General features: G+C 48.3%; 2 protein-coding genes across 5 annotated transcripts in view; one reads left to right on the forward strand and one right to left on the reverse strand.

Annotated features, from left to right (window-relative positions):
* The window catches only part of LOC137368855 (trichohyalin-like), an 11,312-nt gene extending 4,955 nt beyond the window's left edge, over nucleotides 1-6,357 (forward strand). Inside the window, exons 9-21 of the mRNA XM_068029061.1 lie at nucleotides 3-336; nucleotides 381-464; nucleotides 582-962; nucleotides 1,180-1,377; nucleotides 2,132-2,237; nucleotides 2,283-2,944; nucleotides 3,015-3,192; nucleotides 3,340-3,734; nucleotides 3,955-4,149; nucleotides 4,841-5,059; nucleotides 5,163-5,712; nucleotides 5,754-5,932; nucleotides 6,190-6,357. Of these exons, the coding sequence (XP_067885162.1) occupies nucleotides 3-336; nucleotides 381-464; nucleotides 582-962; nucleotides 1,180-1,377; nucleotides 2,132-2,237; nucleotides 2,283-2,944; nucleotides 3,015-3,192; nucleotides 3,340-3,734; nucleotides 3,955-4,149; nucleotides 4,841-5,059; nucleotides 5,163-5,712; nucleotides 5,754-5,932; nucleotides 6,190-6,357 (3,649 nt within the window). The remainder of the gene's footprint in view (nucleotides 1-2; nucleotides 337-380; nucleotides 465-581; nucleotides 963-1,179; nucleotides 1,378-2,131; nucleotides 2,238-2,282; nucleotides 2,945-3,014; nucleotides 3,193-3,339; nucleotides 3,735-3,954; nucleotides 4,150-4,840; nucleotides 5,060-5,162; nucleotides 5,713-5,753; nucleotides 5,933-6,189) is intronic.
* The window catches only part of lingo2 (leucine rich repeat and Ig domain containing 2), a 732,996-nt gene that overhangs the window by 641,010 nt on the left and 67,523 nt on the right, over nucleotides 1-24,463 (reverse strand). The window lies entirely within an intron of this gene.

The following is a 24,463-nucleotide window of genomic DNA, read 5'->3' on the forward strand; positions in this document are numbered from 1 at the left end:
AGAAGAAAGAGAAGGAGAGAGAAGAGAGAGAAGGAGGAGGAGGAGAAGGAGAAGGAAGAGAAGGAGAAGGAGGAGGAGGAGGAGAATAAAGAGGAGGAGAATAAAGAGGAGGAGAATAAAGAGGAGGAGAATAAAGAGAAGGAGAATAAAGAGAAGGAGAATAAAGAGAAGGAGAATAAAGAGAAGGAGAATAAAGAGAAGGAGAATAAAGAGGAGAATAAAGAGAAGGAGAATAAAGAGAAGGAGAATAAAGAGAAGGAGAAGCATGAGAACGGGAAGGAGGAGAAGGAGGTGGAGGAGGAGGAGGAGGAGAAGATGCAGGAGAAGAAGGAGGAGGTGAAGAATGCGGAGGAGGAGAAGAAGGAGAAGAGGAGGAGAAGGAGAAGAAAGAGGAGGAGGAGGAGGAGGAGAAGAAAGAGGAGGAGGAGGAGGAGAAGAAAGAGGAGGAGGAGGAGGAGGAGAAGAAAGAGGAGGAGGAGGAGAATAAGGAGGAGGAGGAGAATAAGGAGATGGAGGAGAATAGGAGATGGAGGAGAATAAGGAGATGGAGGAGGAGGAGATGAGGAGGAGGAGATGAGGAGGAGGAGAAGATGGAGGAGGAGAAGATGGAGGAGGAGAAGATGGAGGAGGAAACAGAGGAGGAGGAAACAGAGGAGGAGGAGAAGGGGGAGGTGGAGGAGGAGGAGGAGGAGGAGAAGATGCAGGAGAAGAAGGAGGAGGTGAAGAATGCGGAGGAGGAGAAGAAGGAGAAGGAGGAGGAGGAGGAGAATAAAGAGGAGGAGAATAAAGAGGAGGAGAATAAAGAGGAGGAGAATAAAGAGAAGGAGAATAAAGAGAAGGAGAATAAAGAGAAGGAGAATAAAGAGAAGGAGAATAAAGAGAAGGAGAAGCATGAGAACGGGAAGGAGGAGAAGGAGGTGGAGGAGGAGGAGGAGGAGAAGATGCAGGAGAAGAAGGAGGAGGTGAAGAATGCGGAGGAGGAGAAGAAGGAGAAGAGGAGGAGAAGGAGAAGAAAGAGGAGGAGGAGGAGGAGGAGAAGAAAGAGGAGGAGGAGGAGAATAAGGAGATGGAGGAGAATAAGGAGATGGAGGAGAATAAGGAGATGGAGGAGAATAAGGAGATGGAGGAGAATAAGGAGATGGAGGAGAATAAGGAGATGGAGGAGGAGGAGATGAGGAGGAGGAGAAGATGGAGGAGGAGAAGATGGAGGAGGAGAAGATGGAGGAGGAGAAGATGGAGGAGGAGAAGATGGAGGAGGAGAAGATGGAGGAGGAAACAGAGGAGGAGGAAACAGAGGAGGAGGAAACAGAGGAGGAGGAGAAGGGGGAGGTGGAGGAGGAGGAGGAGGAGGAGAAGATGCAGGAGAAGAAGGAGGAGGTGAAGAATGCGGAGGAGGAGAAGAAGGAGAAGAGGAGGAGGAGGAGAAGAAAGAGGAGGAGGAGAAGAAGGAGAAGAGGAGGAGGAGGAGAAGAAGGAGAAGAGGAGGAGGAGGAGGAGGAGGAGAAGAAAGAGGAGGAGGAGGAGGAGGAGAAGAAAGAGGAGGAGGAGGAGGAGAAGAAAGAGGAGGAGGAGGAGGAGGAGGAGGAGAAGAAAGAGGAGGAGGAGGAGGAGGAGGAGGAGAAGAAAGAGGAGGAGGAGGAGGAGGAGGAGGAGGAGAAGAAAGAGGAGGAGGAGGAGGAGAAGAAAGAGGAGGAGGAGGAGGAGGAGAGGAAAGAGGAGGAGGAGGAGAGGAAAGAGGAGGAGGAGGAGAGGAAAGAGGAGGAGGAGGAGAGGAAAGAGGAGATGGAGGAGAATAAGGAGATGGAGGAGAATAAGGAGATGGAGGAGAATAAGGAGATGGAGGAGAATAAGGAGATGGAGGAGAATAAGGAGATGGAGGAGGATAAGGAGATGGAGGAGGAGAAGATGGAGGAGGAGAAGGGGGAGGAGGAAACAGAGGAGGAGGAAACAGAGGAGGAGGAAACAGAGGAGGAGGAGAAGGGGGAGGAGGAGGAGAAGGGGGAGGAGGAGAAGGGGGAGGAGGAGAAGGAGATTGGGAAGGAGAAGGGGAAGGAGAAGAAGGAGGAGGAAGGGAAAGAGGAGGAGAGGAGGAGAAGGAAGAGAAGGAGGACGTGAAAGCGGAGAAGGGAAGAAGGAGGAGAATGAGAAGGAGGAGGAGAAGGAGGAGAAGGAGAATGAGGAGGAGGAGGAGGAGGAGGAGGAGAAGGAGTGGGAAGAGAAAGAAGGAAAAGGAGGAGGTGAAGGACGTGAAGGACGTCAAGGAGAAGAATAAGAATGAGGAGAAGAAGGAGAAGAAATAGAAGGAGAAGGAGAGAGAGAGAATGAAGAGAAGACGGACAAGACAGAGAGGGAGAAGGAAGAGAAGAAGGAGGAGAAGGAGGAGGAAAAGAAGGACGAGAAGAAGGAGCAGAAGGGAAGGAGAAGGAGGAGGCGGAGAAGGAGGAGGCGGAGAAGGAGGAGGCGGAGAAGGAGGAGGCGGAGAAGGAGGAGGCGGGGAAGGAGAGGAGGAGGCGGAGAAGGAGGAGGCGGAGACGGAGAGGCGGAGACGGAGAGCGAGGCGGAGACGGAGGAGGCGGAGACGGAGGAGGCGGAGACGGAGGAGGCGGAGACGGAGGAGGCGGAGACGGAGGAGGCGGAGACGGAGGAGGCGGAGAAGGAGGAGGCGGAGAAGGAGAGGCGGAGAAGGAGGAGGCGGAGAAGGAGGAGGCGGAGAAGGAGCAGAAGGGAAGGAGAAGGAGGAGACGGAGACAGAGGAGACGGAGACGGAGGAGACGGAGACGGAGGAGACGGAGACGGAGGAGACGGAGACGGAGGAGACGGAGACGGAGGAGACGGAGACGGAGGAGACGGAGACGGAGGAGACGGAGACGGAGGAGACGGAGAAGGAGGAGACGGAGAAGGAGGAGACGGAGAAGGAGGGGGAGAAGGAGGGGGAGAAGGAGAAGTAGGAGAAGAAAGGGAAGAAGAAAGAGAAGGAAAAGAAAGGGAAGGAGAAAAAAGAGAATGAGAATAAGGAGGAGAAGGAGAAGGTGGAGGATAAAGAGAAGGAGAAGAAAGAGAAGGAGGAGAAGGCAGAGGAGAAAGTGGAGGAGAAGGCAGATAAGGAGGAGGAGAAGGCGGCGGATAAGGAGGAAAAGGAGGAGGAGAAGGCAGCGAAGGAAAAGGCGGAGAAGGAGAAAGGAAGAGAAAAGAGCTGGGGGAGAGGAAGGAGGAGGAGGAGGAGGAGAAGAAAGAGGAGGAGGAGGAGAAGAAAGAGGAGGAGGAGGAGAATAAGGAGGAGGAGGAGAATAAGGAGATGGAGGAGAATAAGGAGATGGAGGAGAATAAGGAGATGAGGAGGAGGAGATGAGGAGGAGGAGAAGATGGAGGAGGAGAAGATGGAGGAGGAAACAGAGGAGGAGGAAACAGAGGAGGAGGAAACAGAGGAGGAGGAGAAGGGGGAGGTGGAGGAGGAGGAGGAGGAGGAGAAGATGCAGGAGAAGAAGGAGGAGGTGAAGAATGCGGAGGAGGAGAAGAAGGAGAAGGAGGAGGAGGAGGAGAATAAAGAGGAGGAGAATAAAGAGGAGGAGAATAAAGAGAAGGAGAATAAAGAGAAGGAGAATAAAGAGAAGGAGAATAAAGAGAAGGAGAATAAAGAGAAGGAGAATAAAGAGAAGGAGAAGCATGAGAACGGGAAGGAGGAGAAGGAGGTGGAGGAGGAGGAGGAGGAGAAGATGCAGGAGAAGAAGGAGGAGGTGAAGAATGCGGAGGAGGAGAAGAAGGAGAAGAGGAGGAGAAGGAGAAGAAAGAGGAGGAGGAGGAGGAGGAGAAGAAAGAGGAGGAGGAGGAGAATAAGGAGATGGAGGAGAATAAGGAGATGGAGGAGAATAAGGAGATGGAGGAGAATAAGGAGATGGAGGAGAATAAGGAGATGGAGGAGAATAAGGAGATGGAGGAGGAGGAGATATGGAGGAGGAGAAGATGGAGGAGGAGAAGATGGAGGAGGAGAAGATGGAGGAGGAGAAGATGGAGGAGGAGAAGATGAGGAGGAGAGAGATGGAGGAGGAAACAGAGGAGGAGGAAACAGAGGAGGAGGAAACAGAGGAGGAGGAGAAGGGGGAGGTGGAGGAGGAGGAGGAGGAGGAGAAGATGCAGGAGAAGAAGGAGGAGGTGAAGAATGCGGAGGAGGAGAAGAAGGAGAAGAGGAGGAGGAGGAGAAGAAAGAGGAGGAGGAGAAGAAGGAGAAGAGGAGGAGGAGGAGAAGAAGGAGAAGAGGAGGAGGAGGAGGAGGAGGAGAAGAAAGAGGAGGAGGAGGAGGAGGAGAAGAAAGAGGAGGAGGAGGAGGAGAAGAAAGAGGAGGAGGAGGAGGAGGAGGAGGAGAAGAAAGAGGAGGAGGAGGAGGAGGAGGAGGAGAAGAAAGAGGAGGAGGAGGAGGAGGAGGAGGAGAAGAAGGAGGAGGAGGAGGAGGAGAAGAAAGAGGAGGAGGAGGAGGAGAAGAAAGAGGAGGAGGAGGAGGAGAGGAAAGAGGAGGAGGAGGAGAGGAAAGAGGAGGAGGAGGAGAGGAAAGAGGAGGAGGAGGAGAGGAAAGAGGAGGAGGAGGAGAGGAAAGAGGAGATGGAGGAGAATAAGGAGATGGAGGAGAATAAGGAGATGGAGGAGAATAAGGGAGATGGAGGAGGATAAGGAGATGGAGGAGAATAAGGAGATGGAGGAGGATAAGGAGATGGAGGAGGAGAAGATGGAGGAGGAGAAGGGGGAGGAGGAAACAGAGGAGGAGGAAACAGAGGAGGAGGAAACAGAGGAGGAGGAGAAGGGGGAGGAGGAGGAGAAGGGGGAGGAGGAGAAGGGGGAGGAGGAGAAGGAGATTGGGAAGGAGAAGGGGAAGGAGAAGAAGGAGGAGGAAGGGAAAGAGGAGGAGGAGGAGGAGAAGGAAGAGAAGGAGGACGTGAAAGCGGAGAAGGGAAGAAGGAGGAGAATGAGAAGGAGGAGGAGAAGGAGGAGAAGGAGAATGAGGAGGAGGAGGAGGAGGAGGAGGAGAAGGAGTGGGAAGAGAAAGAAGGAAAAGGAGGAGGTGAAGGACGTGAAGGACGTCAAGGAGAAGAATAAGAATGAGGAGAAGAAGGAGAAGAAATAGAAGGAGAAGGAGAGAGAGAGAATGAAGAGAAGACGGACAAGACAGAGAGGGAGAAGGAAGAGAAGAAGGAGGAGAAGGAGGAGGAAAAGAAGGACGAGAAGAAGGAGCAGAAGGGAAGGAGAAGGAGGAGGCGGAGAAGGAGGAGGCGGAGAAGGAGGAGGCGGAGAAGGAGGAGGCGGAGAAGGAGGAGGCGGGGAAGGAGAAGGAGGAGGCGGAGAAGGAGGAGGCGGAGACGGAGGAGGCGGAGACGGAGGAGGCGGAGACGGAGGAGGCGGAGACGGAGGAGGCGGAGACGGAGGAGGCGGAGACGGAGGAGGCGGAGAAGGAGGAGGCGGAGAAGGAGGAGGCGGAGAAGGAGGAGGCGGAGAAGGAGGAGGCGGAGAAGGAGCAGAAGGGAAGGAGAAGGAGGAGACGGAGACAGAGGAGACGGAGACGGAGGAGACGGAGACGGAGGAGACGGAGACGGAGGAGACGGAGACGGAGGAGACGGAGACGGAGGAGACGGAGACGGAGGAGACGGAGACGGAGGAGACGGAGACGGAGGAGACGGAGAAGGAGGAGACGGAGAAGGAGGGGGAGAAGGAGGGGGAGAAGGAGAAGTAGGAGAAGAAAGGGAAGAAGAAAGAGAAGGAAAAGAAAGGGAAGGAGAAAAAAGAGAATGAGAATAAGGAGGAGAAGGAGAAGGTGGAGGATAAAGAGAAGGAGAAGAAAGAGAAGGAGGAGAAGGCAGAGGAGAAAGTGGAGGAGAAGGCAGATAAGGAGGAGGAGAAGGCGGCGGATAAGGAGGAAAAGGAGGAGGAGAAGGCAGCGAAGGAAAAGGCGGAGAAGGAGAAGGAAGAGAAAGAGCTGGGGGAGAGGAAGGAGGAGGAGGAGGAGGAGAAGAAAGAGGAGGGGAAGAAGGAGAAGAAGCAGAAAGAGGAGAAGGAAGGGAAGGAGAAGAAAGAGAAGGAGAAGGCAAAGCAGGAGAAGGAGAAAGAGGAGAAAGAGAAGAAAGGGAAAAAGAGAAGGAGGAGAATGACAAGGAGAAGAAGAAGGAAAAGGTGGAGGAAGAGAAAGAGAAGCAGGAGAAGGGGTAGGAAGAGAAGCATGAGAAGGGGAAGGAGAAGAAGAAGAAGGAAGAGGAGGAGGAGGAGAAAGCGAAGGAGAAGGAGAAGAAAGCGAAGGAGAAGGTGGAGAAGGAGAAGAAAGCGAAGGAGAAGGTGGAGAAGGAGAAGAAAGCGAAGGAGAAGGAGGAGAAGCAATAGGAGGGAATGGAGATGGAGAAGAAGGAGAAGCAGAAGGAGGAGAAAAAGCAGAAGAAAGGGAAGGAGGAGAAGAAGAAGAAGGGGAAGGAGGAGAAGAAGAAGAAGGGGAAGGAGGAGAAGAAGAAGAAGGGGAAGGAGGAGAAGAAGAAGAAGGGGAAGGAGGAGAAGAAGAAGAAGGGGAAGGAGGAGAAGAAGAAGAAGGGGAAGGAGGAGAAGAAGAAGAAGGGGAAGGAGGAGAAGAAGAAGAAGGGGAAGGAGGAGAAGAAGAAGAAGGGGAAGGAGGAGAAGCAGAAGAAGGGGAAGGAGGAGAAGCAGAAGAAGGGGAAGGAGGAGAAGCAGAAGAAGGGGAAGGAGGAGAAGAAGAAGAAGGGGAAGGAGGAGAAGAAGAAGAAGGGGAAGGAGGAGAAGAAGAAGAAGGGGAAGGAGGAGAAGAAGAAGGGGAAGGAGGAGAAGAAGGGGAAGGAGGAGAAGAAGAAGGGGAAGGAGGAGAAGAAGAAGGGGAAGGAGGAGAAGAAGAAGGGGAAGGAGGAGAAGAAGAAGAGGAAGGAGGAGAAGAAGAAGGGGAAGGCGGAGAAGAAGAAGGGGAAGGCGGAGAAGAAGAAGGGGAAGGCGGAGAAGAAGAAGGGGAAGGCGGAGAAGAAGAAGGGGAAGGCGGAGAAGAAGAAGGGGAAGGCGGAGAAGAAGAAGGGGAAGGCGGAGAAGAAGAAGGGGAAGGCGGAGAAGAAGAAGGGGAAGGCGGAGAAGAAGAAGGGGAAGGAGGAGAAGAAGAAGGGGAAGGAGGAGAAGAAGAAGGGGAAGGAGGAGAAGAAGAAGGGGAAGGTGGAGAAGAAGAAGGGGAAGGTGGAGAAGAAGAAGGGGAAGGTGGAGAAGAAGGAGGGGAAGGTGGAGAAGGAGGAGGGGAAGGTGGAGAAGGAGGAGGGGAAGGTGGAGAAGAAGGAGGGGAAGGTGGAGAAGAAGGAGGGGAAGGTGGAGAAGAAGGAGGGGAAGGTGGAGAAGAAGGAGGGGAAGGTGGAGAAGAAGGAGGGGAAGGTGGAGAAGAAGGAGGGGAAGGTGGAGAAGAAGGAGGGGAAGGTGGAGAAGAAGGAGGGGAAGGTGGAGAAGAAGGAGGGGAAGGTGGAGAAGACAGGGTAGGAGGAGAAGGAGGAGAAGTAGAAGGAGGAAAAGCAGAAGAAATGGAGCACAAGGAGAAAAGGAGGCGGAGGAGGTGGAGGAAGTTACATAAAGAAGTGAAGCAGGATCAGTAAGAGAAGCAACAGAAGGACAAGGAAAAGGAAGGACAAGGAAGCAAATAAGTAGCTGAGAAGAACAAAACAAATCAGGAGGAGGAGTAGCTGGATAAAGGAGAAGGGTAAAAGGAGAAGAATAAGGAGGAGGAGGTGGTGGTGGAGAAGAAGGAGGATAAGGTGCAGTGGGCGACACAGTGGTTAGAACCGCAGCCTCACAGCTCCAGCAACGCGGGTTCAGTTCTGGGTACTGCCTGTGCAGAGTTTGCAAGTTCTCCCTGTGACTGCATAGATTTCCTCCAGGTGCTTTAAGCAGAGAGTTCTGAGGTGATTTGAACAGAAGCAGCTGTGTTATTCCTCTCTCAAAATTCTACAAAGCTTCAAGCCGAATTAATTCCATAAGAAAAGCTTTTCTTTTTAATGCTACAACAGCTGAACTGCTGAATTCTTATCTTAGAAGGACCTTTTTATTCCATTGGACCACTGTGACCTTTGACTGTTTCTACATTGGAAGACTCCATTTGTCAGAAAAGTAACTTGCAAAGATTTTGTTCTCAATGGTCAGCTAATTAACAAACAAACTACTATTAGTTTTGAATATATGTATGCGAATGCAGGAGTTAGATTTTTAAAGAAGTATGTCTTTACACAGATTTACCTTAGTAGTTTTTAAGATTTTAGTTTTTTTTTAAATAAATAGTTAATTTGTTGTTGTCTAAAGATACCTGGTTTGGTCTGCTTCATTGGGAGATACTGAAGTGTTCCATTTGGCTGCTTTTCTGATTTGGAATGCTTAATGAAATATGCTGCGACCTGTGGAGCGACAGGACTGAATTAACAGCACCTTTGGAGCCAGATTTCTGACATAGGTGGACCCAGTGTCCTTTTGCACTGCACACCTTGCACAAATCTTGAAATGCAGGACAACGACACAGTGAGTGGGACAAAATACACTTACCATGCAACTTGTTTGTTTTTTTTGACCTGGTTACTGTGTCGATACTGTCGGCCTATTGCTTGCAGATGCTGTTGTCCAGCTACAATGGCTTTGTATTTCCTGCCATCTTCTAGCAGTGCATCAATTCTGTGACCTTGTTTTTTACCCCAAGAGATCTTTTTGGAACGCTTCAATAGGTATTGAGACAATCACCAGCTCCGGCAGCTCAGTTTCTGAAAAATTGCATTTGTTGCCCTTATTGTGGCATCTACTGATGAATTGATTTATTGATTGCTATGGCTGTTGATGTAGGGCATCAATTCCAGGCGATGAATTCTAAAATTCACTCTTACCCAAAGCTGATCTTCTAGCACTTTCCATATCTTTGCAGGATTTTTCTGGTCCTCTTCAGACAAGCCAGAGGTATTGATTCGGTATCATCCTTCATTTCCAACTGCTATCAATATTTTCACAGCCTGCTTCTCTGGTTCTGTAACCACTTGGTCTATGAAGCATAACTGAATTTTTTGTTTAAAAACTTTAAACTGGAATAGGATATCAATGGCCTTCCAGTTCATGCTGGGAAATTTGACATCCATCCTTCTGCTGTCGCTTTGCTTTCTGCTCTGTATTTAACTTTATTCAGCTATGTGTGTGCCTTCATTATGGCTTTCTATTTGTGGTTTAAATCTGTTTTTAAAACTTGATCTATTAGCTCTATGCTGTTTGCCCTTTAAGATTTATTTTTCAGCTTGCTGCTTTGACGGAGTGTAACAGGTGCTAGATCTTCAAGGAACTGCAATCCACATATCTCATTATGTTGCTTAACATAATACATAGAAACTCATGATGTTGTGGCAGTGGTCCTTGAAGCTTTGTAGAATTTTGAGAGAGGAATAACACAGCTGCTTCTGTTCAAATCACCTCAGAACTCTCTGCTTAAAGCACCTGGAGGAAATCTATGCAGCTAAACTAGTATATACAATACAGAACAAATTATATACAGAACCTTTGCCCAAGATGTTGCTATGCAGAGTGACTGTGGCTTCTAGTCACATGACTATATCCTTGTACTTAGCTTGTTCGCATACTGAGTCCTTAAAGGTACATTACTCTTACAGCGATCATACAACAGTGGAGGGGCTAACCCGACTCTTCACCCGATCTGGGCTGCCTGCCAAGATCCAGTCTGATTAGAGCACAAGTTTTATGTCCAGTATGTTTCAAAAGATCATGGGTTATCTGGTCATAACCCAGCTAAAGTCTTCAGCCTACCACCCACAGTCACAAGGGGCTTTGGAACGGGACCACCAGACCCTAAAGACAATGATCGGGGCATACTGCTACGAGTACCCCCATGACTGGGAAAAAGGGCTGGGATTTCTTCCGTTTGCTACCAGGGACTCACCCAATCAGCCCACTGGCTTTAGTTCCTTAACATTAGTTTATAGACACGAGGCAAAAGGTCACTTAAACTAATCAAGGAGAGGATTTTAAGAGACAGGAATGAACCTATCATGTTAGACTACGTCTCCATGTTCTATGAGCTGCTCACTAGAGCCTGTACAGTGGCTCAGGAGCACCTAAAAACCTTCCAGACAGCTATGAAAAGGCAGGCAGACAAACGTGCCAAGGCCAGAACATTGCAGCCCAGAGACCATGTGTTAGTGCTACTAACAATACAGGGTGAACCACTGAAAACCCGGTTTATTGGCCCATACAGAGTAGTGAAGAGGCTTAGCAAGGTGAATTATTTAATTGACACCCCAGACCATCAGAAAAAGCAAAGGCTGTGCCACATCAATATGTTAAAGCAGTATCACAGCCAGGAAGGGGACAAATAAGCACAGGTCCGTGAGGCAATCAGGAAATAGGAGGGTGAAAGAGACAGTGAGGATGAGTTAGATGGAGGTCTGGAGGATTCCCAAATTGAACCCCCTACCATCGGTTAGCTAACACAGAAATGTCAAGGGAATTAGACTCCATACTCCGCTATTTAAAGGGAGGACAGAGAGGAGACCCAAGGCTGTGTTTAAAAAGATCTGCGGGGACAAACTAGGGTGCACAAACCTAACCCTACACGATGTGGATGTAGGAGAGACCCCTCCCATAAAGCAAAATCCCTATTGCCTACGTCCCAGGAAACTGACCCAGGTTCAGGAGGAAATTCAGTACATTTTGGAGCACAAGCTGATCGAGCCCAGTCAGAGCAGCTGGAGATCCCCAGTTGTGCTCGTATCCAAGCCCGATGGCTCAGCAAGACTCTGCACTGATTACAGGAAGGTTAATGCAGTGACCAGAGTTGATTCCTACCCAATTCCCCGCATGGAAAATTGTATCAATAGGAAACGCCACCAACATAACAAAAATAGACTTGTTAAAAAGATACTGGCAGGTTCCCTTAACCACCCGAGCTAAAGAGATCTCGGCTTTTGTCACCCTAGATGACTTATTCCACTGCCGGGTGATGCCATCTGGATTAAGAAATGCCCCAGCCACCTTCTGAAAGCTGATGAACCAGGTAGTGGGCTGGCCTACCCAACTGTGTAGTGTACCTGGATGATCTGTTAGTTTACAGTGACACCTGGGGGAACTACCGAGACCAGTTAGAAGCCCTCTTTCAAAGGTTACAGTTAGCTGACCTCATGGTAAATCTTGCAAAGAGCGAGTTTGCTTGCAGGTAAACTACCTGGGGCATATTGTGGGTCAAGGGTAAGTGTTGCCTAGAGCAGCAAAGGTACAGGCAATGATAGATTTTCCCATGACCAAATGGGAAAATCTAATGCGATTTTGGGGAATGTGTGATGTTACCGCAAGTTCGTCCCAAACTTCAGTATTATAGCTGCCCCACTGACAGACTTGTTCAAGAAAAGAACAAATTTAGTGAGGTCAAGGAAGTGCCAAACAGCTTTTGAGAGGCTGAAAACCATCTTAACCAACAAACTGGTGACAGCAGCTCCAAACTTTAACAAACCATTTAAAGTGGCAGTTGATGCCTGTGACCTAGGGGTAGGTGCTGTTCTTCTCCAAGATGATGAGTCAGGCATTGAGAGACCAGTTGAGTATTTTGCCAAGAAATTAAACAGACATACTGTGGAGAAGGAAACTCTGGGACTTTGAAATATACAAGCAATTGCAGAAAATACGGAAGTATGGGATTGAAGGTGATTTAGAGCTTTGGATCAGAAATTGGCTAGCTGAAAGAAGACAGAAGGGTGGTGGTTGATGGCAAATGTTCATCCTGGAGTTTAGTTACTAGTGGTGTACCGCAAGGATCTGTTTTGGGGCCACTGCTGTTTGTCATTTTTATAAATGACCTGGATGAGGGTGTAGAAGGGTGGGTTAGTAAATTTGCGGATGACACGAAGGTCGGTGGAGTTGTGGATAGTGTCGAAGGGTGTTGTAGGGTACAGAGGGACATAGATAGGCTGCAGAGCTGGGCTGAGAGATGGCAAATGGAGTTTAATGCGGAGAAGTGTGAGGTGATTCACTTTGGAAGGAGTAACAGCAATGCAGAGTACTGGGCTAATGGGAAGATTCTTGGTAGTGTAGATGAGCAGAGAGATCTTGGTGTCCAGGTACATAAATCCCTGAAAGTTGCTACCCAGGTTAATAGGGCTGTTAAGAAGGCATATGGTGTGTTAGCTTTTATTAGTAGGGGGATCGAGTTTCGGAGCCACGAGGTCATGATGCAGCTGTACAAAACTCTGGTGAGGCCGCACCTTGAGTATTGCGTGCAGTTCTGGTCACTGCATTATAGGAAGGATGTGGAAGCTTTGGAAAGGGTGCAGAGGAGATTTACTAGGATGTTGCCTGGTATGGAGAGAAGGTCTTACGAGGAAAGGCTGAGGGACTTGGGGTTGTTTTCGTTAGAGAGAAGGAGGAGGAGAGGTGACTTAATAGAGACATACAAGATAATCAGAGGGTTAGATAGGGTGGATAGTGAGAGTCTTTTTCCTCGGATGATGATGGCAAACACGAGGGGACATAGCTTTAAGTTGAGGGGTGAAAGATATAGGCCAGATGTCAGAGGTAGTTTCTTTACGCAGAGAGTAGTAGGGGCGTGGAACGCCCTGCCTGCAACAGTAGTAGACTCGCCAACTTTAAGGGCATTTAAGTGGTCATTGGATAGACATATGGATGAAAATGGAATAGTGTAGGTCAGATGGTCGGCGCAACATCGAGGGCCGAAGGGCCTGTACTGCGCTGTAATGTTCTAATTCTAATAAAAAAAGTTCTAATTCTAATTCGAATCCGAAATGGATATTGTGAGACCGTAGCTTACAGCGACCACAATCCTTTGACATTTATGGAGAAATTCAAAACCCAGAATGCAATGCTATTTCAATGGAGCCTGCTTTTGCAACCTTACCACCTAAAGATTGCCCACATTGCAGGAAAAAATAATGTGATAGCTGATGCTTTATCCAGAGTCTAACTCAGCACAGAATCATCCCAGATGAAAACTAAACCGTGCATCACTATGGTAGTGAGAGATTGATAACTGAGTGTTTGGGGATGAATGTGTGTCTACAGTTTCTTTTTTAACTTGTCGTCACATTTCATCTTGTATGGTGTGGCGGTGTCACAAAAACATGCTGTGTTGAATGATGATTTTTTAAATTGATCGGCTGGAAACCTGATTAAACTGGTGGAGATGAACCATTCAAACCTTGCAAGCTTCGAACTCTGCCTGCTGGCCATAAACACTAAGGCAGACTGTAGTGTTCAGTGGTTTAATTGATCTGTGCTTGTTTGTATCAGTCTGTTCACTGTGCTTAAGCCTAAGGGCTGAGCTACAGATTTTGGAGATGGCTCCGGAATGAACAGACAGAGACACCCTTGAAGGAAATCAGCCGCATTGCTACCTCGAATCAAGAACCACCAAATCAGCTGTCCCCACCTTCAAACCAAAAGCCTCAGGACCACCAAATTCAGCCTGAAGCCAGCCGAGCCATTAACCCCTACAGACTGTATATACCCCTTATATTTCTCTGCACTCTAATTCGACAAATCTATCCTTCCCCACTCTAAGCTATTTGTTTGTGTGTGTATGCATGCGTGTGCATGCAGCGTGTGAAGGTTCGAGCATATTTTATTATTTTACTTAGATTGGTTTACGTAAAATAAAGTTAAACTCTTTCTTTGTTAACCTCAAGAAAACCTGTCCGATTGGTTCTTTATGATCACAGTGCGTAAATAGATAAACACTCCCTGAACTGGCAAGCATATCTACTTCAAAAAAAAATAGTTGTGGTTAAACAAGGAGAGGGAAAAGAGGGGAGCCCTTCGACCCCTCCTCACCTGATCATAACACCTTTCATTCTGTCTTGTCAGAGAGAAGCAGGTGGAGCAAGCATGCAGCTTTGAGAGGATTGTAGGCTTTCCCATGATGCGGGGTGCCATTGAATGCATACACGTTGCTTTGTAGGCACTGCATGTCAGCTGAGATGTACCACAATTAAAAGGGATTCCACTCCCACAGCACCAAGCTGGTGTACAATTATGCTCAGCAAGTCATATAGGCCCAGTATCCTGGCAGCAGTCACGATGCCTTTATTCTGCAGCTGTCCAATGTACCATCTGCATTTGAGACACCACAACAAATCAGAGGGTGGCTAGTGGACAGCAAGAGCTTTGCTTGACAGCATGGATCATGACTCTGGTGTGCAACCCATGCACAAGTGGGCAGCACGGATAGAATGAAATTTTTGCTGCCACATGCAATCGAGTCATAGTGTTGTAGAGTCATTATGACAGGGGTACTGAAGTAATTCTTCCGTTCCCTGGACTGCTCTGGAGGAGTCCTGCCGTACTGGGCAGAATGTGTGTCAAGGTTTGTGGTGTCACCCCAGGGGGAGTAAAGCATACTGCATGACTCGGCATAGGCCTTGCCACCAACAATACGGTGACCAGTTGAGGAGGAAGAGGAGGAGGAAGGGGGAGGCAACCAGCACATCCCCTTTCTGACCAAACTGTCCGTGAAGAACTCATGTAACTCAGATATCAATAAATGCAACCCCAATTCCCCATTCACCAAAAGTCCCACACCTTATCTTTCTTGTATTGCTTTCTGCTTGGCCACAATGCAGAAATAAAAGTCACTACAAAATAGACATTTCAAACCTAATTCATTAATGAAACTACGCCACATTGCATACAAATATCAACTAATCACCCTTGTGCATTCCCTTAGTGTCTGTCTTCCTTGTGCCTTTACCTTTCCTAGTGCTCCTATGCAGATCTACGCAAGTTGCTGCAGCATGGTTGGTCGAAGGGTGTTGACTTCCAGTGGGAGAGACTGCAACTAACCTTGGAGGATGACCTCGAGCAGCTCTGGTCCCAGAAGCCCAGGCTTTAGAGTCATAGAGTCATATAGCACAGAAACAGGCCCTTCAGCCCACTGCGTCCATGCCGACCATAATGCCTGTCTATACTAATCCCACCTGCCTGCATTAATTCCATATCCCTCTATGCCTTGCTCATTCAAGTACCTGTCCAGATGTCTCTTAAATGTTGCTACTGTTCCTGCCTCCACCACCTCCTCAGGCAGCTCATTCCAGATACCCACTATTCTTTGTGTGAAAAATTTACCCCTTTGATTCCCTTTAAACCTCCTCCCTCTCACCTTAAATCTATGCCCTCTAGTTTTAGTCACCCCTACTATGGGAAACAGACTCTGGCTATCTACCCTATCTATGCCTCTCAATTTTATATACTTCTATCATGTCCCCTCTCAGCCTCCTTCGCTCCAGGGAAAACAGACCCAGCCTATCCAATCTCTCTTTATAACTCAAGCCCTCCAAACCAGGCAACATCCTTGTGAATCTTTTCTGCACCCTCTCTAGCTTAATCACATCTTTCCTCTAGTGCGGCGACCAGAACTGCACACAGTACTCCAAATGCGGCCTAACCAACGCTATGTACAACTGTAACATGACAACCCAACTCTTGTACTCAATGCCTCGGCCGATGAAGGCAAGCCTTCTTCACCACCCTGTCTACCTGTTTTGTCACTTTCAGGGAACTATGTACTTGCACCCCAAGGTCTCTCTGCTCAACAACACTCCCCAGGGCCCTGCCATTCACTGCATATATCCTGCCCTGGTTTAACTTCCCAAAATGCATTACTTCACACTTGTCTGCATTAAACTCGTTTTGCCACTCCCTTGCCCACTTTTCCAGTTGATCCATATCTTGTAACCTTAGACAACCTTCTTCACTGTCCACTATACCATCAATTTTGTCATTTGCAAACTTACTAATCATGCTCCTTACATTCACATCCAAGTCATTAATATATATGACAAACAACAGAGGGCCCAGCACCGATCCCTGCAGCACATCACTGGTCACCGGCCTCCAAACTGAAAAACAACCTTCCACTACCACCCTCTGCCTCCTATAACCAAGCCAATTTTGCATCCAATTTGCCAGTTCGCCCTGGATCCCATGTGTTCGAACCTTCTAGACCAGCCTACAATGCGGGACCTTGTCAAAGGCCTTGCTAAAGTCCATGTAGACGACGTCCAACACCCTACCCTCGTCAATCCTCTTGGTCACCTCCTCGAACAACTCAATCAAATTCGTGAGACATGATTTCCCACGCACAAAGCCAGGCTGACTATCCCTAATCAGACCATGCCTTTCCAGATGCATATAAATCCTGTCTCTCAGAATCCCTTCCAATAACTTTCCCACCACTGATGTAAGGCTCACCGGCCTGTAGTTCCCTGGCTTATCCCTGCTGCCTTACTTAAATAAAGGCACATTCGCTATCCTCCAGTCTTCCGGTACCTCACCCGTGGCTAACGATGATACAAAAATCTCTGCCAGGGCCCCAGCAATCTCCTCCCTTGCTTCCCATAGCATCCTCGGATACACCTGGTCAGGCCCTGGGGATTTATCCACCTTAATGCGCTTCAAAACCTCCAACACCTCCGCCGTTGTAATGTTGATATGCTCCAGGATATCGATGTTCCGTCCCTTGAACTCACTAGCTTCCATGACCTTCTCCACGGTAAATACAGACGAGAAATATTCATTTAAGACCTCGCCCATTTCCCGTGGCTCCACACTAGATTACCACACTGATCCTTAAGGGGACCTACTCTCTCCCTAGCTACCCTTTTACTCTTAATATACTTATAGAATCTTTTAGGATTCTCCTTTATCTTATCTGCCAGGGAAATCTCATGGCCCCTTTTCGCCCTCCTAATTTCCTTCTTAAGTGTACTCCTACATCCCTATACTCCTCGAGGGACTCGCTCGATCCCAGCTGCCTATACTTGACATATGCCTCCTTCTTTGTCCTGACCAGACCCTCAATATCACTCGTCAACCAAGGTTCCCTAAACTTGCCAGCCTTGCCCTTCCATCGAACAGGAACATGCCGGCCCTGAACTCTTCCTATCTCACTTTTAAATGCCTCCCACTTGCCAGACATCCCGTTACCTGTAAGCAGCCTCTCCCATTCAACTTTTGAGAGAGTTCCTGTCTGATGCCATCAAAATTAGCCTTCCCCCAATTTAGGACTTCAACCTGAGGACCAGTCCTATCCTTTTCCATAACTATCTTGAAGTTAATAGATTTATGGTCACTGGTCCCAAAGTGCTCCCCCACTGACACATGAACTGCCTGCCCATCCTCATTTCCTAAGAGGAGGTCGAGTGTAGCCCCTTCTCTAGTAGGGCCATCCACATACTGCTTCAGAAAACTATCCTGGACACACTTAACAAATTCTTCCCCATCTGATCCCTTAGCACTGAGGTAGTCCCAGTAAATATTAGGGAAGTTAAAATCACCTACTATTACAACCCTATAATTCCTACACCTATCTGTGATTTCTCTACACATATGCTCCTCCACTTCCCTCTGACTATTGGGGGCCAATAGTATAATCCCAAAGTGATCACCCCTTTCTTATTTCTAAATTCTACCCATATGGCCTCGCTGTCCATTCCCCCTGGGATATCCTCTCTATGTACTGCTGTGATGTCCTCCCTAATCAATAGTGCAACTCCCCCTCCTCTTACCTCCACCTCTGTCACGCCGGAAGGATCAGTACCCCGGAACATTGAGCTGCCAGTCCTGCCCATCCCTCAACTACATTTCCATAATAGCTATAATATCACAATCCCTTGTACCGATCCATGCTCTGAGTTCATCTGCCTTACCTGCAAGGCTTCTTGCATTAAAGTAAATGCAGTTTAGCCTACCAGACCTTCCACGCTCCCTGTCCTGCCCCTGCCAGACCTGCCTACTGGACTTGCTTGCTTTAACCTCTACATTTGCCTCAACTATCTCATCAGAGAGACTACTACTTTGGGTCTCACGCCCCTGCAAGACTAGTTTAAACCCTCCCGAGTAGTACTAGCAAACCTCCCCACAAGGATATTGGTCCCCCTCCAGTTTAGATGCAATCCGTCCTTCTTTTACAGGTCACCTCTGCACCAGTGAGATCCCAATGATCCAAGAGCTGAAGCCCTGCCGCTTACACCAGCTCTTCAGCCACACATTCATTTGCCTTATCCTCCTATTCCTACCCTCACTAGCATGTGGCACAGGGAGTAATCCTGAGATTACAACCCTAGAGGTCCTGCTTTTTAACCTTCTGCCTAACTCCCTATATTCACTTTGCAGGACCTCATCTCTCTTCCTGCCTATGTCGTTGGTACCAATATGGACCACGACCTCTGGCTGCTCACCCTCCCCTTGCAGAATGTCCTGCAGCCGCTCCGAGACATCCTTGACCCTAGCACCAGGTAGGCAACATACCATCCTGGAGTCTCGTTTGTGGCCACAGAAACGCCTATCTGCACCCCTTACAATAGAATCCCCTATCACTATAGCCCTTCCAACCCTTTTCATCCCCTGCTCTGCAGCAGAGCCCTCCGTGGTGCCACGATCTTAGCTGTTGCTGCTTTCCCCTGGGTGGTCATCCCCCCAACAGTATCCAAAGCGGCATATCTGTTTGAGAGGGGGATGGCCACAGGGGACTCCTGCACTACCTGCCTGCGCCTACTACTCCATCTGGTGGTCACCCATCTCTTTTCTGCCTGTGCAGCCATTACCTGCGGTGTGACCACCTCACTAAACGTACTATCCACAATGTCCTCAGCATCGCGGATGCTCCAGAGTGAATCCACCTGCAGCTCCAGCTCCGTAATGCGGATAGCCAGTAGCTGCAGCTGGATACACTTCCTGCACACATGGTCACCAGGGACACTGGAAGCGTCCCTGATTTCCCACATAGCGCAGGAGGAGCATATCACAGGGCTGAGCTCTCCTGTCATGACTTACCCTTAGGTTAATTAGTTACTCCCTTAATTAAAAAATACTAATTATACTAGTGGCCTTGTTCTACACACTTCAATCCAAAGTCCATAAATAAAAACACTTTAGTAGTACTCACCTTATCACCAGAGATTTATTTTCCAAGAAAAAAAGAGTTCCCCTTTTTTTTAAGGTATTCTAACAGCTGCCACTCACCAAACAATCACCTTGCAGCTCTCCTCTGACATCACTGTTTGCCTTTTTTTTCAAAACTCCGGCGCGCTCTAAGAGCTCTGCTCCCAGAAGGTAAGAGACTGGGCCTCGATCCTCGGGGTCGATTTATAGGCTCTGCTCACGGCGATCTCCCCACAAGTCCGCTCTGGTCCTCGCCGCTCCGCTCCCGGAAGGACTGCATCAAGTCGGTGTGGGCAGCAGCAATCTGGGCTGGCTAGCTGCCAGGCAATGACAAGGGCACTGACAGAGTGGCAGAAGGATGATGCTACTATCCTGAGAGAAAGGACAGCAGGTTTGCATACCATGCAGCCACTGTCACTCCCCTTGGGTGGCACCTCAACAATCCTAGTACTGGAGGACAGATTGCTAGACTGCTGTGAGACTCTGCAGGCACCTTTGAACACTGGTGTCCGCAGCCATGATGGCAGCACTCAGAGCCTGCATGCCAGCAAGGTGAGCCTGCATTACCTCAGTCTGAGCTTCTACTGCAGCACCCACTCTTTGGGTGGCTTCTGATTATGTTGCAATGGAAGCTGAGACATCAGCAATCAGATGCTACATCATGATTGGGTCAGCAAATGTGCTAATGATGTTGGCCACCACTTCTCTACTGGAGAAGATGGGCTGCAAGCTCTGAACAAGACCTATGGAAAATTGGTACTGGACTGTTATAGGCCTCTTGACATTGACTGCAAGCTTTCTGGCAATGCACCAAGCATTTCATTCTGCATATCCAGCAGCCTTCTTCTGTTTGCCGCCCCACCAAAGTGCTCATCTAAATCTTCTGCAGCATTATCCTTGCTCTCAGGTGCACTGGCACCAGTGATAACTTTGACCCCTGCTCCATCTTGAGGGGATGCATACCCAGTGCCTCACTACATGCAGACCTTGCCTCTAAGTCACTGTCCGACGAGTGAGAGTGAGTGATGCTGTTTCTTCCAGATCTTCCACCCATTGCCTTTCCATCACTGCCTGGGCAGGTTGCAGCTCTTGGGTATCCAAAAGGAGAAAGTCAAGGGTGGGTGGCAGTGATAGGAGGAAGGGCAAAAAAGATGCATGCTCACACCATGTGCAGCTTGTAAATCAGAGGTGAAAGGGAAAAGGGATGTGAGAAGGAGGATTAGCTATTAGGAAATTGTCACCTTCGATTGTTTCAACCCCACCACTGGTCACGGTCTCAGTCATGGCTGCTCCAATGAAAGCAAGCACCATCTCCTCCATGGGGGTGATGACATGCAGTTGTGCCTATCCCTCACTGGTTAGCTCCTGCTGCCTCTGGTTATGTACCACCTTGTCCTCCAAAAGAGAGGAGTGTTAGTGAGTGTGGTGTGATGTGTTTAGATGATCTAGCTGTCATGGTTGAACATTTGGCAGTGTGTGCAAACTGGGAGACGTGGGTGTGAGGCTTGCAGCAATGTTACATGTGTGAGGGCGAGATGAAGCTATGAATGATAGGTATGAGTCCTGATTGATAGAGACTGTTGGTAAGTAATTGATGGGGGCGTGGTGCATTGAGCCGCATATGAGGATAGTCGTGCTGTTGGTAGGATATGGCCTTTGAAGATGCATTCACAGACCTCGACCACTCATGTGAGGTCATTGAACTTTGTATTGAGGTTCTCAAGGCTGGACTCCTGGCACTGAGCACCATCTCTATCTGGTTTTATCTGCTGATAATTGCAAATTTTGTCTTGAGGCCCTCCTGGCCCCCTATGGATAAAAGACATCTTTACTCCTCGCCACCTCCTACACTGAGGCCTCCAGTGCAATGTCAGAAATATTGCAGCTCACTCTCTTCCACGGTGTGCCATTGTTCTAGATTTCCCAGGTCAGAATCATTTGTAGTGTGACTTCCAGCATCTGCTCCAGCTGCAATGCACCTCCTCTTTGAGGTGTGCGCTAGATTTAATTTGTGCTAGACTCTTGACGATTTTGTGCATTTGATCAGCCGTGCAGTCACTCAACAATGCGCTTTGCACTGGCTGCATGCTGCAATCAGACAGCATGAAGTTTGCCTGCTGCCTACATGGAAAAAGACAGGCATGGGATAATCTCGCATCGCGAACCCTGCCCCTGTTTTCGGGCTCCATTGAATTTCACAGCCACTATCTTTCAGATGAGACAGAGGTTCCATCTGCTCTCTCAGGTACATGTAAAAACTCCATGGCGCTATTTTGAAGGAGAGAACAGGATCTCTTTCCAGTGTCCTGGCCAATAGATAGCCATCAACTAATAATGCTAAAACAGTGATTTATCATCTCATTGCTGTTGATGGAATTTTGCTGTGTGCAAATTAACTGATCAGTTTCCATCATTACAACAGCGACTATACTTCAAAAGTACTTCAGTGGCTTTAAAGTGCTTTAGTACATCCTGAGGGCATGAAAGATGCTGTATAAATATAGCTCTTTCTTTATCAATATCCATATTGCCATGCATCATTATTTACTTAAAAGTTAGAAAACTTGGCTGGAAAACTTCAGAAAGTTAAAATAGCAGTGCGATTTTTAAAATATAATTTTGACTATAAAGACAAATTTGGACACTTTTGAAAACCTAGTCCGGTACACAGGTCAATCTTTCTCAGTCAGATTTCACCATTTGAACACTGAACTGGATTAACGCTGAGACTATGTTTCAATCTCCAATTGTGTCCCTGTAATGTTTACAAACAGGAATTTCTGCCTTGCATGCTCGCTCCATTTCTGATGACAACTGTCCTGTTATTTGTATTACGCTTCATCGCAAACACATTCTAGGCAATTTCAGATATATTTTTGCAGCCTAAGTTCCAAATGTTTCTTCAGTTAGAACATTGGTTGTATTTCTATTTTAAATATAATGCCCTTGCACAAGGAGCTGTTGTCCAGATGCATAAAGGTGATGGATATCAGAGTGACAGATGCAGCTGGATGAATGTCGTTAACAGTCCACTGGGTAAAGGCCTTAACCTGTACAGATCTGGAGGCCTGCAGTGACTTAGCTGACAGCAGGTGGAGCACGACAGGCTATCCCGGAGGCCTCAGGCTGTGGAACAAAGAATTCAGCCAAGGTTGCTGATCCTCGTTGACAAGCACACATCTGTGGACACTGAGTGAGAGCAGGATCAGGCTGGGTTACAATTCACTCCACGCGTCAGGCTAGTACGTGAGTATGCTCACTTGGGAGAGCTAGCAGAAGGCTGTTGGCACTTATGGAGTAGTCCCTCAGGCAGGCTCCCAGGCAGGTCCATCACCTCCAGGAGATAATGAGAGACAAGAAGAAGAGTGACAAAAAAAATAAGAAGGTCACAGTGCCTTTGGTCACAGAGAGGTGAGACGTGACTCATATGGAATTACAGTTAGGATGTCTCTGAATTCAGGGACAGCATCAGGGAAGGTGCTGAATGCAAAATGTTGTTTTTCAAAAGGTAGGCGAGTATGATAAAGCAAGTGGTTGTAATCTGTTCTGATGCCAAGCCAATGGCAGAGAGTTGACAGCAGCTGCCTGCTTATTGGGGCGATTTGTAACCCCCAAAATGGGTGGGTTGTAGCTGGGGCAGAGGCTAAAATTTAAAGATCGTAAACCCAATTCCAACCCGCCTCCAATTTGCTCACTTCTGAATTTACTTCTGCTGAAGGCACTGGACACTGCAAAGGCTACAGGCCCTGAAGAACTAGCTGTGCCCCGAGCCAAGCTGCTCCAGTACAGCTACAACACTGGCATCTACCCGGCAATTTGGAAAATTGCCTAGGTATGTCTTGTCCACAAAAAACGGGACAAATCCAACCCAGCCAATTACTGCCCCATCAGTCTACTCTTGATCAGTAAAGTGATGGAAGGGGTCGTTGACAGTGCTATCAAGTGGCATTTTCTCAGGAATAACCTGCTCACTGATGCTCAGTTTGGGTTCTGCCAGGACCACTCAGCTCCTGATCTTATTACAGCCTTGGTCCAAACATGGGCTGAAGAGCTGAACTCCAGAGGTGAGGTGAGAGTGACTGTTCTTGACATCAAGGCAGTATTTGACTGAGTATGGCATCAATGAGCCCCAGCAAAACTGGAGTCAATGTGAATCAGTGGGAAAACTCTCTGCAGGTTGGAGTCATACCTAGCACAAAGGAAGATGGTTGTGGTTGTTGGAAGTCAGTCATCTCAGTCTCAGGATATCACTGCAGGAGTTCCTTAGGGTAGTGTCCTAGGCTCAACCATCTTCAGCCGCTTTATCAATGACCTTCCCTCCGTCATAAGGTCAGAAGTGGGGATGTTTGCTGTTGACTGCACAATGCACCATTCCCAACCCCTCAGATAGTGAAGCAGCCCATGTCCTGATGCAGCAAGACCTGAATAACATCCAGGCTTGGTCTGAGAAGTGGCAAGTAACATCTGTGCCACACAAGTACCATCTCAAACAAGAGAGAATCTAACCATCTCCCTTTGATGATCAATGGCATTACCATCGCTGAATTCCCCATTATCAACATCCTGGCAATTACCATTAACCAGAAACTGAACTGGACCAGCCACATAAATGCTGTGGCTACAAGAGCAGGGTAGAGACTGGGAATCCTGCAGAGAATAACTCACCTCCTGCTTCCCCAAATGCCTGTCCACCAGCTACAACGCACAAGTCAGGAGTGTGATGGAATACTCTCCACTTGCCTGGATGAGTGCAGCTCTAACAACACTCAAGAAGTTCGATACCAACCAGGATAAAGCAGCCCGCTAGATTGGCACCCCATTTACCACCTTCAAAATTCACTCCCTTTACCACCGACGCATGACGACAGCAGTGTGCACCTTCTACAAGATGCACTGCAGCAACTCACCAAAGCTCCTTTGATAGCACCTTCCAAACCCGTGATCTCCACCACCTAGGGCAGTAGATGCATGGGCTCACCACCACCTGCAAGATCCCCACCAAGCCACACACCATCCTGACTTAGAACTATATTGCTGTCCCTTCACTGTCACTGGGTCAAATTCTGGGAACTCCCTCCCTAACAGTACTGTGGGTGGGGCATTAGATTTTTCCTCCGGTCCCCCAAGCTTCTACCACATAAGATACCCACCCTCATACAAAGACTTGGAGTTAAAACTGCACAGCGTATGGGAAACCTGGGTTTCTCATCCAGAACTCTTCACCCAACTTTACTAACCCACCCCTGTTAATATCCAGGCCATTGTCTCTGACATGTATTGTACTTGCTTATTGTCATTGAACACGAGGGAGCTCGGATGGGGGTGAACATATTGCAGCAATTGCATTCTAGGGTCTCCTCTCATATTGAACATTATATCCAAAAGGTAAATGCTAGAGAGTCTGAAATAAAAGCAGCCATTGTTATGAAGATCGAACATTGAGCATTTTTGTCCAAGGGTTTGGGCGCCCCTGTCACTGCAATTTTCTTTTATCAAGTCAGCATTGGATAAAAACTGTAAAGAGTACCCAACATGA

The sequence above is a fragment of the Heterodontus francisci genome, chromosome 4, assembly GCF_036365525.1.
Source record: "Heterodontus francisci isolate sHetFra1 chromosome 4, sHetFra1.hap1, whole genome shotgun sequence".
Classification (NCBI taxonomy): domain Eukaryota; kingdom Metazoa; phylum Chordata; class Chondrichthyes; order Heterodontiformes; family Heterodontidae; genus Heterodontus; species Heterodontus francisci.